The 16,165-nt window shown below is 41.7% G+C and overlaps 1 protein-coding gene across 1 annotated transcript; it reads right to left on the bottom strand.

Moving 5' to 3' along the window:
• Positions 1 to 93: 93 nt before the first annotated feature.
• On the bottom strand, positions 94 to 14,002 carry LOC111399995 (UBX domain-containing protein 4-like). The gene is made up of 2 exons (XM_023027475.1): positions 13,994 to 14,002; positions 94 to 852 (listed from the first exon to the last, which is right to left on the bottom strand). Exons 1-2 carry the CDS (start codon positions 14,000 to 14,002, stop codon positions 94 to 96), a joined length of 768 nt encoding a protein of 255 aa, XP_022883243.1.
• Positions 14,003 to 16,165: the final 2,163 nt, after the last annotated feature.

The raw sequence follows: 16,165 nt of genomic DNA, 5'->3' as shown, positions 1-16,165 counted from the left end.
AAACAGTAACTATAGTGTTGATTATAATACGTAGAAAGCTCATTATTATGATCAAGAACTCTAATTTTTCAGTATATATGTGCAGTTCACTGTTTATACATAATTTGTGTTTGAGTACTCAACAATCTTGTCCAGGCAGTTACTGGCAACGCCCCTGGCCCAGTCGTTGAACTTCTGGAATTCTGGCTCGATCATTTCGCTGAAGCATTCATCGCAAGTATCAATATTTGTGGTGAATGCACTGACATCCACATTGGCCTTGAAGAAGTCACCCGAGGAGACATCTTCCAGGCTCTTCTGCATGGCCTCGATGGCGTTTTCGTAAACTCCCTGGCATTGTTCCAGGCATTGCTTGTCGGATTCTTCGATTTTAGGATCTTCCAGGCGTTTCTCCACGACGGTTGAGATGAATTTCTCGATCTTGTTAACTGTGGCTTTCATGTTGGATTCCAGGAACTTTGCGTCCTTGACCTGTTCGTCCTTTGGTACATCTAAGTCCAGGGACTTGGAGTCTTCGGCCTCTTTGTCCTTCGGGACGTCTCCTTCAAGTTCAGCTGTGGGGACAACGTAGAATGCAGTATCGTCTGCATCAGCATCGGCCTCAACCTCGGTGGGTGCATTAGTTGGTGTGTATGCGGGTGCGGGTGCGGGTGTTGGCGAGTTCTTGTAAGTGGTATAGGTGAAGGAAAAAGGAGAAGGGGACGGGGACGGGGCTTGAGCAGCAGCCTCTGGTGGCGGGGTGGCTTTCGAGAACTTGTAGGCCTCGCCAGACAGGGCAGAGAGGACGATGGAGAGGGAAATTATTAAGGCAATTTTGTTGTTGAAGCAATTGTTTTCTCCTTCACCACCAAACTGAAAATAAATAAATAAAATTAAGGGACTGCCACCAAACCAAGAAGAGAAGGGATTGACTATGATTAGATATTGTTTCGCGCGGGTTAGTCGCTAACAATTAAAAAGGATAAGACGATTGTGTAAAGGACAAACCTCTTGAGACAAAGTCCCAAAAATGGATGTTCTTTTATTGGCGATGACTTTACAATTGGAAATTAAAAACAACGTGCCTCCAAGGGGCGCAAGCACACGAGTTACAGAAAGAAAAGTGTTTAAGTCTAAGCTAAGGAAATGAAAATTACATGTTCTCTGTTCGAGAGTTTTTTATTCGGTCCTTTGCTTCTATGTCCTTTCTCCCTTTTATACTTCACAGACGATCTCTTTGTGATCAACCGTCTAAAAATCGCTTGATCGTCCTACAACTGCCCACTTTCCTCATAATGGCGAACTTGCCATGAAAACTGCCTTTTTAACTGCTGCCATTACCCTTCGTCGTTCAACCGCTTTCGATTGAATTCCTTGAATCGTGGAACGTGATAGGGCTGCTTCAATAACTGCTTTGATAATGGCACGTCTTGATAACCACAACGCTTTATATTTGTTAAGACCTTGGGCGACTTGAAGGTTTGGGCGAGAATAGAGTAACAGCTGGGCGACTGTATGACACTCCATTCGCTCAGATTCTGGGCGACTTGCAAACTTGGGCGATGGCGTTACCGCGTTCTTGGGCCTCCCTATTTGGGCCTTCATCTTGATTTGTTTGATTGGGCTTCGTTCTTTGGACTATCTGATTTGGGGATCCTCCAATTGGGCTTCACTCCTTGGGCCGTTCGATTTGAGCTGAATTTTTACGTGTCAACAATTACCCCCCAATATGGAAGAATTAATAATAATTATTAAATTTTGCCATATTCACTTTGTGTTTCCAGCAACATTCGAAATTTCCAAGAATTTCAATCATTGTTTTCTTCTATATATTGAAAAGGTGCGTCGTTTTGCAAACCCTTATAATCCCCAAACACGCCATTTCACTGCACCACTAAATCACGCCTCAAATTTTTCGCGTCTCTCTCACGATTTACTGTTCATCATTTGCTTTCCTGCTACGTAACCCTGAAAAACTTCGTTCCATCTCAAATGGCTACTTCACAATCTCAAGCTGGTGACTCCTTTAGTTTCGATGACTTTCAGAAACTCCTGAGTCGTCCATACATAACTCCGAGTTTTCTCGCCCCCGCCGACGTTGAACGTAATGAGTTCTACTTGGGTCCTTTCTTCAACAATGCAGAGGCAGTTGAACAGGCGGCGGTGGGTCAGCTGTTTCCTTGCACTCATGGCCCTCCTTTTCTAAACTCTTTGCCGTTAGGGCCACTTCGCGAAAGAGGTATTCGCACTTGGCCTAAATCTGATGTAGCTTTTCGTAGGTGGCATGCTCGCCTTGTGGGTCATGGTCCTACTAAGGCACTTTTTGATAGCGCTAGGATTTCTGATTTGTTAGAAATCTCTATTCGCCCCCTACTTTTGATTCAGCACTCTTTTCGATTGCTTTGAGTTTTTGGTCTCCTGAGTATAACACATTTATTTTCCCTCTTGGCCCCATGTCTATTACCTTAAGAAATGTTGGGGCCCTGGTGAATCTATCACCTTTGGGCGATACCATTTTTCCTGATATCTTAGTTTCTGGTGGTGCCCCAAAGTTTGGCAAAAATTACACCGATTCTTATTCAAGCCTGCAAACCCTTCACAATTATTCGAGTGCTGAGCCTTCCCATACTGAGCGAGTGGCCTTCCTTCTAGTTTGGCTCTGTAAATATGTTTTGTGTGTGCCAAGCATAAAGCCCTCCCTGAGTTATTTACCTATAGCGCACGAATTGGCGCGTGGCAGGTCTTTGAATTTATGTTCTTTATTTTTGGCTGCCCTTTATAGAGGCATGGCCTCTCTCCAAGCTCAATTGAAGAATGGTGCATCTCCCACTGGCAGTGGACCTCTTTGGTTCACTCAACTGTGGTTGAGATCCTATTTTCCATTGCTTGGGGCTCCATCAATCTCTCGCTCCTCTGCTAGCTGTTATGGGCTAGCCATGGAGCCCTTGGCTCCTGTAAATATGTCCAGAAGGGATATTTTTTCATTCTTTTATTCTTTGGATTCAATCCCTTGCTTTTTTCCTTTTCCTCCTTTTTTGACTCCAAACTATGTACATCCCCCTTCCACTATAGATAGCGCGAGCACCTCCCTGCTCATTTGGATCCAGTTTTTAATCGGGAGGAAGCTATTTCATGATATTCTAACTGGGACCAATGCCAAGGCGGGGGTAGAAATTTATGCTCCCCAATTTTTTGCTCGTTAGCTTGGTTTCGACCAGACTTGGCCTGTTCCTCCTTGCTATTCAAAGAACTTAGTTGACCGTTTTTATACTATTAATAAGGCGGAGGCAGAGGCTATAAATGCTCGTAATCTTCTTTTAACCAGCCATTTTTCTTTAGCCCCCTTCAATTCTAACCACGCCATTCACCCTCTTTTTGAGCAGCTCTGACCGTCAGTGAAGCGCAGATTATTTGCGACTGACGCCAATCGTGTCTTTCATTCATTAGACCAACCGAGCATTTCTTCCTCTCATCCTGTTTTAGTCACTCCCTTGTCCATTCAGAGTCCTTCTCCTTCTCGTCGCACTAAACAGCCTGCTCATCCTTCTTCTTCTCTCCCTGCCAAGCCTACTACGGCCAAGAGTGCCCCAAGCCGCAAATGGCCAGCCTCAGCATCTCCCATTCTGGAGGATGATGATGACGATGATGATGATGCCCCTCTTATCGTTAGGAGGAAGGTAATTAAATTGGTTTACTCACAAGTATACCTTTCCACACTTGAAACTTTTCTGTGTGCTGATGATCTTTTGGACTTCTCAGAAAAGCTCAGCCTCTCCTTCAAAGGCTTTGGCATCGACAGCTCCTGCTCCATCATCCTCTGCTGAGGCTACTTCATCCAAACCGGTTGATGAGGGGGCTACACTTAAAGAGATATCTTCAGTGCCGAAGTCCTCATCACAACCCATGGATGAACCACCTTCTTACCAGGGCGTCAACCCCCCCAAACACTGAAGCAGAAGGTAATTCAGTCTTTTGATGTCTTACCTTTGCTTGTGCTGTTGGTTTCTGATTTGTTGCTCTTGAGTTTTGCAGATACTCCTATGAGTCCTCTCGTTGTGGCAACATCTTCTCGCTCAGACAAGGGGAAGTCCTCACGAATGGAGGAGTCGTTGGTGGCAAGCTTGGCTGAGGGCGTGCCATCTTCTACGATTGTTGATGAGGTAGTCTTTGCTTCACTTCTATTTCTATCTTGTTCATCGTAGTGAGGATCTTTAATATTGGCAATTTTCTTTGCAGGATGCTGACAAAATTGTGCGTTCTATCCAAGACTTGTTCGCTTCCTGGGGGCAAGTCCAGACATCTCGCACTGCTCCCTCTGATCGTCCTGCTGCTTCTTCAGAGGAAGATTTGAAGTTCCTCAAAGAGTTGATATTTGAGTATGTGTCCTTCATGAATATGGACATTGGAAGGGCCAGTGCTGCCAGACACAAGGATAAACTTGAGCATTTGAATGCGAAGTTGGATCAATCACTGATGCTTCCGTCGCTCAATCTTTCTGCCGATTTTAAAGCGACATTGAAGGTTGTCCACTCCGAGATCCTTTCTTTGCTGGCCAAGAATACCGCACTAAAGGCCAAAAGTACTCAGTATCTTCGAGCCGTAACTGAGAAAGAGTCTTTGCGCATGGAGATTAACAAGGCTAAGGACAAGTTGAAAGAAATCTCTTCCGAAGTCATGGTTGAAGACTCTTTGATGGTTAATTTGGCTGCTCAGATGAAAGAACTTCAAGCCCAAATGGACGACTGTAGGGCGAGAATGGCTGCTAAAAAGCGCAACGCCTCCCAGGGAATTGAGCGAACTAAGTCATTGGTCGAGCAGTACAAGAAATTGGAAGTTGATGATGATGTCGCTGCCGAATTGAACATCACTTCCTCTCGGCAGAATGAGGATTGGGAAAAACTTAGGGAACTGATTCGTTCAGTATGGGGTAGACTGTAATTAAGACATATGATGTCTTTTTTTTCTTTTGTAATTTGATTTTCCCTTTGTCACTTTGTTCATCATTAATGAACATTAACTTCTTGTACATGTATTTGACGTTTATTTTTAGAGTCGTCAATTCTTCAAGCATTTAACTGCTCCGTGCCAAAACCTTGCCCATTTGCTTTTGATATTTCCACCACTTTTCCTAAGACTTTGGGCTATTTAATTCCATTTACTAGGCAGAAATGTGACTGTTCATATTCTGTCTCTTCATCTCCACCCCTCTATAAATGTTTCGCATCTTCCATTTTCCATCTTCATTTTCATTTTCTTCTTCGAAATCAATTTGCTGCCATTGCTTGGCACTCTGACAATCAATCCGATCCGAAAAATGGATTGTTTAGTACGTCTATTTCACTATTTACCTTGATGTCACCTTTGGTGTGGGAGGAATAGGAAATATTTTCTGGTCAGCAGCGAAGTTTTTACCATCAAAATTCTTCCCATCGTCTCTTTGTCCTTTACAAGGAGTCGATGAAAGAAGGCAATTTTTGGGCTGCTTGTGGGCCACTTTGCTTGCTGAGAGTGCTTCTCAGCTTGTTTGTGGAGAGTGCTTCTCAGTCTCTTTGCTCGCCATTGCAGCGATGCATTTAGGAAGATGGTGATGCCAATACACCCTCTTACTCGGCGATCCCACCATTGCAGCGATGCATTTAGGAAGGCGGCGTGAGGCTTACTCAGTGATCAACCGGGAGATTAGCTTACTTTTAATTGTATTTCTTAGAGCATCCATCATTTGTATTTTTGTATTCTTGTAATGAATGTTTAATAATAAAGGACTTCACTTGAACGTATTTCGCTCTGACCTTGTTATCCTCTAATCGTTCAACATATTTGATTATGATTTTATCTGTTCACATTCCCATAAAGAAGGAACATATTTTTTTAAATATTTACCGTTAATGAATCTCACGTGCTTGGTGCCGTCTAAATCTTCCAAGTAATAAGCTCCATTGGACAACACACTGTTTATTTTTTATGGTCCTTCCCAATTGGGCGATCACTTTTCGTACTTTGGATCCTTGCTTACCAAAGGGAGTATCGTCTTCCAAACTAGTTCACCCAGGCTGAACGACTTGGTTATGACTTTTTTATTATAAAACTTAGCCATTCTTTGTTTTTGAACTTGCAACCTATCCAAGACGTCCAACTTTAATTCGTCTAATCCCAATAAATTTTGAACTAGTGATTCGACATACTCATCATCATTCAACTTATGTTATAAGCACACTTTGATCGAATGCACGTTGATTTTCATAGGCAAAACGGCCTCCTGTCCATAAACAAGTTGGAAAGGAGTAACCTTGGTACTTGATCGAGGTCATGTCCTATAAGCCCATTAGGCCTTGTTCAGACATTCGTGCCAATTTCTGGCATTTTCATCTATCATCTTTCTGATGATATTTTTTAGAATCTTATTAGAAGATTCCGCTTGTCCGTTGGATTGAGCGTAGTATGGTGTGGAATTTACTAATTTAACCCCAAACTCGCTCAAAAATTTGTTCACTTGATCCCCATTCAAGGATGTTCCGTGATCTACCATTAACGTTTGTGGGATTCCAAACCTATAGATAATGTGATCACGGATAAACTCTATAACATTTTTCTGGGTGATCTCTTTCAAAGGTACCGCTTCTACCCATTTGGTGAAATAGTCGGTTGCAATTATAACAAAAGTATATTGCTTGGACGATGGGGGATAAATCTTCCCTATCAGGTCTATCGCCCAACCCTTGAACGGCCAAAGTTTAATAATAGGTGCCATTTCTCGTGCTGGCACCCTTTGTATTGGACCATGCTTTTGGCATGCTAAGCAACTATTTGCATACTGAACGCATAGTTCTCCCATCTTTGGCCAAAAATATACACTCCTAATAATTAACCATCTCATCCTTTGGCCAGTTTGATGAGCTCCACATATTCATTTGTGCACCTTAGCCATGATCGTCTTGGCTTCTTGCAAACTTACACACTTTAATAATACACCATCAAAGCGTTTCTTAAACAACTCTTCATCTATTAGTGTATAGTTCAGCAAACACAGCTTCATTTTCCAACTAATCCCTCCGTTAGGTTCTTTAAGGAACCCTTTAATCTCTATTCTCCAATCCATTGCATCTCCATCTTGTATGCAGTGGAGTTCAATCTTTCTCGCCCTTCTTTGAATCACGGGCAATATGATTCCATACTCACAAGTAGACTTCCAATTCAAAACCTTTGAGTACCCTGATGCCATTTGGGCTAACTCATTTGCCACGTCGTTATATATCCTATTAACTCATTGGAGTTCTACTCGATCGAATTCTTCTAATAATTCTTGGGCGATCTCGTATTGACTTATAATGGGATCACTTTGGCATTTGAAATCACCGATCAATTGATGGATTACCAATTGAGAATCGCCTCTAACGATCACACTTCTTACTCCCATATCTATCATTAGTTCTAGGCCTACAATTAAGGCTTCATATTCGGCCTGATTGTTGGTGCACATTCTGTCTAAAGTGAATGCGAACTTGTAGCAAATCCCTAGAGGATTAATCAATGCTACTCCTACTCCTGCACCTTTAGAAGTTTTTGATCCATCGAAATACAACACCCAAGATTTTAACTCGAACGAATTGATTTCTAGTTCGATTTCTTCAGGCATATCAAGGCATGGATGATCAGCTAGAAAGTTAGACAAAGCCTGATTTTTGACTGCCTTTTGAGGTACATATTGTATTTCGAATTCTGATAAAGCCAGTGTCCAAAGGCCTACCCTTTGGTGTAAAATAGGGCGCGAGAACATATACTTAACTAAATTTACTATAGAAATTAAATAAACGGTTACAGGCCGTAAATAAGCCCTTAATTTTGTACATGTGAAATACAATGCAAGATATAATTTTTCGATAACAGAGTAATTACATTCACATTTCATTAATCGTCTACTTAAGTAGTAAATTGTCCTTTCTTCACCAAATTGGTCTTCCTGTGCGACCATTCCAGCTATTGATTCCTTTTTCAGCCGATACATACACTTTCATTGGTCGTCCTTGAATTGGTGACACCAACACTGGTGGACTTGATAGATATGTCTTCAGGCTTTCAAAAGCCTTTTGATGTTCTTCTTTCCAGACGAGTTCGTCCTAATTTTTCAGCTTTAATAGTGGCGAAAAGACTTTAGTTCGCCCTGCACAATTAAAAATAAAGCGTCTTAAAAAATTTACTTGGCCTAGAAACCTTTGCAATTCTTTTTTGTTGCTAGGTGGTTTGGCCTCTAAAATGGCCTTCGCTTGATTTTTATCAAGTTCAATCCCTCTCTTGTGTACTAAGAAACCAAGAAAATTCTCTGCATTAACACCGAATGCACACTTCAAGGGATTCAACTTTAGCTTATATTGCTTCATTCGCTCAAATGAACATCTTAACTGTTCGAAATGGTCCTCTTCTTTAATGGACTTGACTACTATATCATCCACATACACTTCAACAAACTTGCCTATCATATCATGAAAGATTAAATTCATTGCCCTTTGATAAGTTGCCCCTTCATTTTTTAGGCCGAAAGGCATAACAACCCATTCAAAACATCCTAGAGACCCAGGGCATCTAAAGGCAGTTTTGTGTATGTCTTCTTTAGCTATATAAATTTGATTGTACCCTGAATACCCATCCATGAAACAATACATGACATGTCCGGCAGTTGAATCTACTAAAGAATCCACCGTGGGCATTGGATACTCATCTTTGGGTGTGGCTATGTTTAAATTCCTAAAGTCTATGCACACCCTTAGTTTACCATTCTTTTTTAGTACTGGCATGACATTGGACAACCATTCGATATATCTGGCTGTTCTAATGAAACCTGCTTTCAATAATCGCTCTATCTCTTTCTTGATTTCAGGGAGTACATTGGGAGCAAAACGTCTAGGAGGCTGCCTATGAGGTTTAAAGTTAGGCTTAGTTGGCAACCTATGTTTCACCAAGTCTCTATCTAAACCAGGCATTTGTTCATATTCCAATGCAAAATAATCTTTGTACTCTTTTAGCAAAGCGATTAATTTGTTACTAACCTCTTGGTCAAGCATTTGGCTGATGAACGTTGGGCGATCTTCTCCTTCATTGCTAATATTTACTTTGATCAGAGGGTCTTGTGCTTGAGCGTATCCAGGTTTGGCGATCCGCATTACTTCATCGTCCAGTTCCCTTGTAAGTACTTCCTCTTCTAAACAGTCCACCTTGTTGACTTCTCGGCCAATGTTTTGCTCTAACTCGAATACTGCCAACTTATCCTTCAGCGCTTTTAGAGCTGTCTCTTCTTTCGCCTTGTCATTGCATTCCTTATTGAAAGCCATCAGTCTGGCTTTGAAGGCCTGAATGTCGGCCATTTGCTTTTGTAACTTAAAGTCCATTCAAGACTCCTTAATTATTCTTTTGCCAATTACTGGCTCTTCCAGGGCCACTATATTTGGCCTCATCTGTTTGAACATCTCAGTGAGTGCGTCCACTGAGAATGGTTCTTCGCTTTGCGCGACAACCTGAGTTTCCTCCCCGTCTTGTACTACCCTGACAGGTCCATAGTTTCCTTCATACATGAACTTTTCCACCGAATTTGCTTCTACGACAAAAGGCCTATGATCGGCCTGTACCACCTCAGCTTCGCCTTTGTCATTTCAAAAGATCAGACATTGATGGAGCGATGAGGGTATACAGTGACTTTCGTAGATCCAATCTCTTCCTAGTAGCACGTTGTAACTAGTAGGACCATCTATTACAAAGAAGACAGTGGTCCTAGTAGTCGTCCCTATAGTTATGTCCAATGGCATAACTCCCTTAGCTGAAGTTGCTCCTCCATTGAAGCTAGTGAGGATGACTTCTGTAGGAATCATGTCACCCTCTATCTTTGCGAACTTTCTCATCATCCTAGATCGAATAGTGTTTATAGCTGCTCCATTGTCGACAAGCACTTTTGCTACTGGGACGCCGTTAACTAGAGCTTTAACGTATAATGACCTCAAGTGTTTAGTCAATTTCATGGTTGACCGTTTAAAGATAACTTTTTCGACAGCCTCTATTTCTACTTCCTGCTTGTTTTCTGTTGAATTATCCCCCTGTGATAAGTCGACGTGCAGTATATCACGCTGATCCTTTGTCTCCTGAACTTCCTTCCTACTTCTTTCTAATGCTTCCTCATCAGTTACCCAACCTGTGGGAGGGGCATTATTCTTGGAGGTGACCCATACTTTTCAGAGCGAGGCACTCTCTTCTTCCTTTTGGGTGTCCCGTACAGTACGTAGAAGTCGAAAGGACGCCCAGATGGTTCCCCCAACAAGTCTACTTCGCGAACTCCCTCTCGATGTAGTTGCTTTAACAGAGTATTGCGCGATACTCCTCTTTTTCTTCTTTCTGCTTCTAGGTCGATTTCTTTTTCAATGTCTGTCATCCCGTCGTCCTCTTCATCGTTGTAGGCCTCTCTAGAAGTCTGGCCTTCTTCACATACCAGCACGCAAGCTTCTCCTTCGTCGTCTTCCCTCTCTTCTTCTTTTTCTTTATTCTTGAATTCATTGGCCAGTAGGTAATTATTGGTCACGACAGGAGGCAACGTACCGAATTGGATAGTGAGGGGCTGATCTGGATCTTCTTCATCATTTCTATCTCGCTCAAACCTCGATCTCCCAGAAGAAGTTTCTGGCAGTTCCTTCATTGATTCATCTGTACCGGTCTCTTCACTATTTTTGAGGACATTTTGATTGGCTACCTTGAGCAGTTTAGGTGCTTTAGGATGTGGCATTCCTTGTTGCTGCCTCATCATCCGTCCGTAGTTTCGTTGGAAACGCCTTTGTTGGGTCCTAGTCATCTCATCGAAGGGTATTGCCCTTCCTGCATTGTACATTTGGCCGGCGAGGTTGCGGCCTGAATGTTCTTCCATTATCTGCTGGACTGAACTGCCTCTCAAAAGGCGGTCCTCTATAGAATGATGTACCTCGCCCTCTCCCAGGCTGAGTGTTTGGAAAGAAGGTAGGGCGATGAGGATGCTGCCATATCCCCGGTTTCTCTGTATTTCCATTCACTTCTCTTTTACACCGTGCACACAGAACGTCTTCGTCCCTTTTTGGTTCTTTCCCCTTGATTCGTTCAAAGACGCTGTGATGTGGTCTAGGATCCTCTTCTCCATCATCTACGACCAACTTGAATTTTGGCAACTTGTTTTTGAATCCAGATGTTACCATGTTTATTCCAAGTGGCTGTGGGAAAGGATTCTCGTCCACTGCCATCTTTTTCTTATCATCGAACGTAATTCGTCCTGATTCAATGGCATCCTACAATACAGGCGAAAAACCAAGCAATTGTTAGTCAAATGTGACCATACATTATGCCACTTACAATATTTTTTACCCTTAATTTGTTCAGGGTTTGGCAATTTGTGCTTATCGCTCAATTTTATCTGCTTATCCCTATATAATTTGTCAAATATAAGGTCAGCTTTGGTTACGTCGAACGAGAACGTTCTAGCCTTTATGTTCCCATCTTTTATGGGTATGATTACCCGATGGTCTAGGCTTGGCCATTATCGGACAAGTATATGTATCTCCTTTGACCAATTCGGCCAAACACATTTCGGCCTGATCGTATGACTCGTCGTCAATGGTATGAACGTCAAAATTTGGGTCTTTGTAATAAGTCCCTTTACTAGAATTTTTCATTTGTTCTTCCTCTCTTATCAGTCGCTCATACTTAATTACATTCGCACTCAACTGAAAAAGGTCAGGAAATTTCTTGTCCTGGAACTTCTTTTTTAAATCAAAGCTCAAGCAGCCCTGAGCGATTTTGACAAATTTTTTTTCGGGCAGAGGTACAAAACACTTGCTTCTTGCTGTTTTGAACCTTTGGAGAAAACTTTCTGCCCATTCGTTTGGCATTTGACGTAGATTCGCCAAATAAGCCAAAGTGACTTCAGACTCAGTTTTATAAAACTGAGCGTGAAACAACTGTTCCAACTGTTGCCATGTTTGAACAGAGTTTGCTAGCAAGTTGATGAACCAGGAGAAAGCTACTCCTGTTAACGAACTAGGGAAAAGCCTCATTTTATGGTAATCGGTTACATCACCACTTTGCAATGTGAATCGCCCTATGTGTTCTAGAGTAGACGCCTCTCCTAAATCGGTAAACAGTGAGAATTCTGGCACTTTGTACCCTCTAAGCCATGGATATGCTTGGTCTACCCAATCAGGATATGGCTTTGTGTACGTCGACTTAATGACGGGACGCACCCCAAAAGTCATTTGATCCTGTGCGATTTCCATAATCTGGTGGGTCATATGGAATTCCTACATGCTGGTTAACCGATTGATTTGCATGAGGCCTGATGTTTGGTCCTTGATTGACAACAAAATTACCATGATTAGGGCCATTACCATTAGCCTGAACATCTATTCCCTCATTAACACGTGGAATATTCTGTCCATTGTTCGGGACATTATCTCTTATATTCGGATTACCCCCCTAGTTAGGCATACTACTACCATTGTTCTGATTTGGCACTGTAGTACCCCCTTGATGTGAAGTAGAGGGGTTTGAAGTAGAGGGACCAGAAAGCGGTTCTATCCCTTGATTCGGGTTTAGGACCGAGGGATTATGTCCCACAATTGTCCTAGTTTGAAAGTGATTTGTAAGAGGTATAGCCGGTTGACATATTTGGCCTACTAACTTATTCATTGTTTCGGTCAATGTCTTTAGTTGTTTGGCCATGTTGTCATAGTGTACATTCCCATTTTGCGTAAATCTTTCCATATTATGAATACTTCGAAGATTTACCTGTTCAACGACGTCTTGCGTGAGTTCTCCAAGTAATGCACACATGGTTCGAGGCCTCAACTCCGTCATTGGTTCGTAACGACTGTTACTGCTCTGATTCTGTCCATCTGTTCGTGGAGAGGCATACTGCTCCTCATATCGCTCGATCACAGACTGGATTCCTCCCTGACTTGCTGCTTCCTTATCGGATCTCTGAGGCATATTGTTTCACCTTTTGTACTTTCAACACCTAACACCACTGTCTCACTGGGCGTGCAAAATTGTTTCGCGCGGGTTAGTCGCTAACAATTAAAAAGGATCAGACGATTGTGTAAGTGACAAACCTCTTGAGACAAAGTCCCAAAAAGGGGTGTTCTTTTATTGGCGATGACTTTACAATTGGAAATTAAAAACAACGTGCCTCCAAGGGGCGCAAGCACACGAGTTACTGAAAGAAAAGTGTTTAAGTCTAAGCTAAGGAAATGAAAATTACATGTTCTCTGTTTGAGAGTTTTTGATTCGGTCCTTTGCTTCTATGTCATTTCTCCCTTTTATACTTCACAGACGATCTCTTTGTGATCAACCGCCTAAAAACCGCTTGATCGTCCTACAACTGCCCACTTTCCTCATAATGGCCAACTAGTCATGAAAACTGCCTTTTTAACTGCTGCCATTACCTTTCGTCGTTCAACCGCTTTCGATTGAATTCCTTGAATCGTGGAACGTGATAGGGTTACTTCAATAACTGCTTTGATAATGGCACGTCTTGATAACCACAACGCTTTATATTTGTTAAGACCTTAGGCGACTTGAAGGTTTGGACGAAAATAGAGTAACAGCTCTGGGCGACTGTATGGCACTCCATTTGCTCAGATTCTGGGTGACTTGCAAACTTGGGCGATGGCGTTACCACGTTCTTGGGCCTCCCTATTTGGGCCTTCATCTTGATTTGTTTGATTGGGCTTCGTTCTTTGGGCTATCTGATTTGGGGATCCTCCAATTGGGCTTCACTCCTTGGGCCGTTCGATTTGGGCTGAATTTTTATGTGTCAACAGATATATTATTGATGTAATTTATATTGCAATGCCATTGTAGGGTTGATTGGCCAACCATGAAAACAGATTTGTGCAAAAATAGTTGATTTTGACAGCAACATTTCACTATAGAAAACAAGGGCATTGAACAATTTAAGGAACCATGTAAAAATTTGATTTTATTGATACAAATTCACTATTAGTGTGATGTCACATACCAGACACATTCTAAGGACAGTACTAAGATCAACCTATTAGATTAGAGATTATAGACGCCTTCTAATTGTACTCGAGTAGATATATATAGCAAATCATGCAACTCTGAGAGATAAGGACTTGACAAACCATTCAAGTTATGTTTTTGGATTGAGCTCATTGCCCTTTGACTATGAGGATGTGTCTTGCAATCTTCGTGTATCCTCGGGAATTCAAAAGGCTGATTTGTTATAGCAAATGACCCCTTTCCATATGCTGCGAATTTGATCTCTAACAATAACATTCGTAATTGGAGTTCATAGTCAACGATTCATAATAAATTGTGCTATATTAGTTTCCACGTCACTTATTATTTTCCATTATCATTGCATTGGTCAATCGAAAAAATGAATATTTTTTGCCACGTCACCACTCAACCCCACTCAAAATAACAATAATAATAATAATGTTGTCTTTAACACGTATCTAATCAAGTGGTGGTTTCATTGAGGTTTAATTAGGATGACAAATTGTTCCATCTCATCCTATTCAAAAATTAGGAAAGGGGCGGGAACTTATCCCTGACCCGTCTCTCGAAAATTCTGTTCTTCCGAGTCCCTGCCTATAGCTTACTCCATCCCATCCCATCTCATCTGATCGCATACATTACGTTCCTGTTTGAGTCTCATTACATTAAATTCTATTACATTTCATTTTTCTCTCTCCTATTTTCAACCACAAAATCTTTCATAAAATAATATTACACGTAAATCGAAACTTTTTATTCTTTTTCAACCATTCATTTTTAAAAAAAAAACACTATTTCCCCATTAATTTTTCTGCGTAATGGGGATCAAACAGGGGCTACATGTCATATCCTTCACTGATGGTTTGGAAAGGGAAAGGAATGGAAGGCCAAAAGGGTTTGACGAACATTTTCATTGTTGACCATTCTTTAACCAACCCTCCATGGATTTTGCGTTTGACCAAAATACCCCTTCTACTCTAACTTTTCTTGCCATTCGTCTTTATAAAATTGTAATTTCCGTTTTATTTTTTGGAAAAAAAATAAAATAAAAAATGTGAAAATTACAAAAACACAGGTGTTTCAACTTCCGAGTGCAAAAGTCAGGTACAAAGTTGTTTTAATCAAAATTCAGGTATCAAATTAATAATTAAATTTTATACCTGACTAATCCCACACAAACCCTATCGTTTTGATATCTCTCTCTCTCTCCACTTCTCACAGCACCTGCCGCCTTGAGGAATGAGGAGCACCTGCCGTCAACGGTGTACTCTATTATTTTTCTTCTATTCTCTCCACTCACCTTTCTCTTCATATCTCGTCTCTCTCTCACAGATGGCAGTCGTCGTTGAGGAGCACCTGCGGTCGAGGACACCGTCAAGTGCATCTTCGAGGCCCCGCGTTGATGTGAAAGTCGAACACTGTTGATGAAACTGGTGCATCCCACCTTCTCTCCTCCTCTCTATTGCAACTGAGAGAACCACTATGTGGGATCTAGTATATTGCGCGACTTTGTCTATGCAATTTGATGAGCGGCGTTGCAAGATTTAGCTGTGCTGTACTGTTCGAACTTTGATCTAGTGGCTCCGAATTTCGGGGTGGTGTAAGGTAGAGGCAGGTGGGTGTTTGTATTGATGGTGACAAGTGGCCATTTTATCTCTGGGTTTCGTTGGTTGTGTTTTGTGGTTGTTGGTGATGGTTGTGGTGGTGCTGATGTCGGCAGTCTCGTGAGGTGGTGTTGGTGTTGGTGTTGGTATTGGTGGCGGCATGTTGCGATTGTGTGTGGTGTATTCGATGACGGTGCGATGGTGGTGGTATTTTGTGATGATGTTGTTGCAAAATGGTGTTGGTAGTGATTACACTGGTGGTGGCGATGGCAGTGGATTTGATAGTGGTAGTTGTGGTGATTTTTGTTGGCAATGTGTTGGATCTAGTGGTAGCGACATTGTTGTTGTGGTGGTGGTGGTGATCTTTTGGATGCTTTGTGACCAAGCATTAGTGGTGGATTGGATTCGAGAGTGGAGGATTTGGTATATGTGACCAACGATTTGGTTTGAGACATTAAAATTTGACAATTTGTATCTAAAAAATTAATCTGTAACCTCAATGATTTTGGTTAGTGATCTTAAAATTTGATAATCTGTGACTAAAAAAATTTTACGACCTATAA

This window comes from Olea europaea, chromosome 9 (assembly GCF_002742605.1).
Source record: "Olea europaea var. sylvestris chromosome 9, O_europaea_v1, whole genome shotgun sequence".
NCBI lineage: Eukaryota > Viridiplantae > Streptophyta > Magnoliopsida > Lamiales > Oleaceae > Olea > Olea europaea.
The sequence above is the reverse complement of the archived record's forward strand: the minus strand, read 5'-3'. Positions and strand labels throughout refer to the sequence as shown.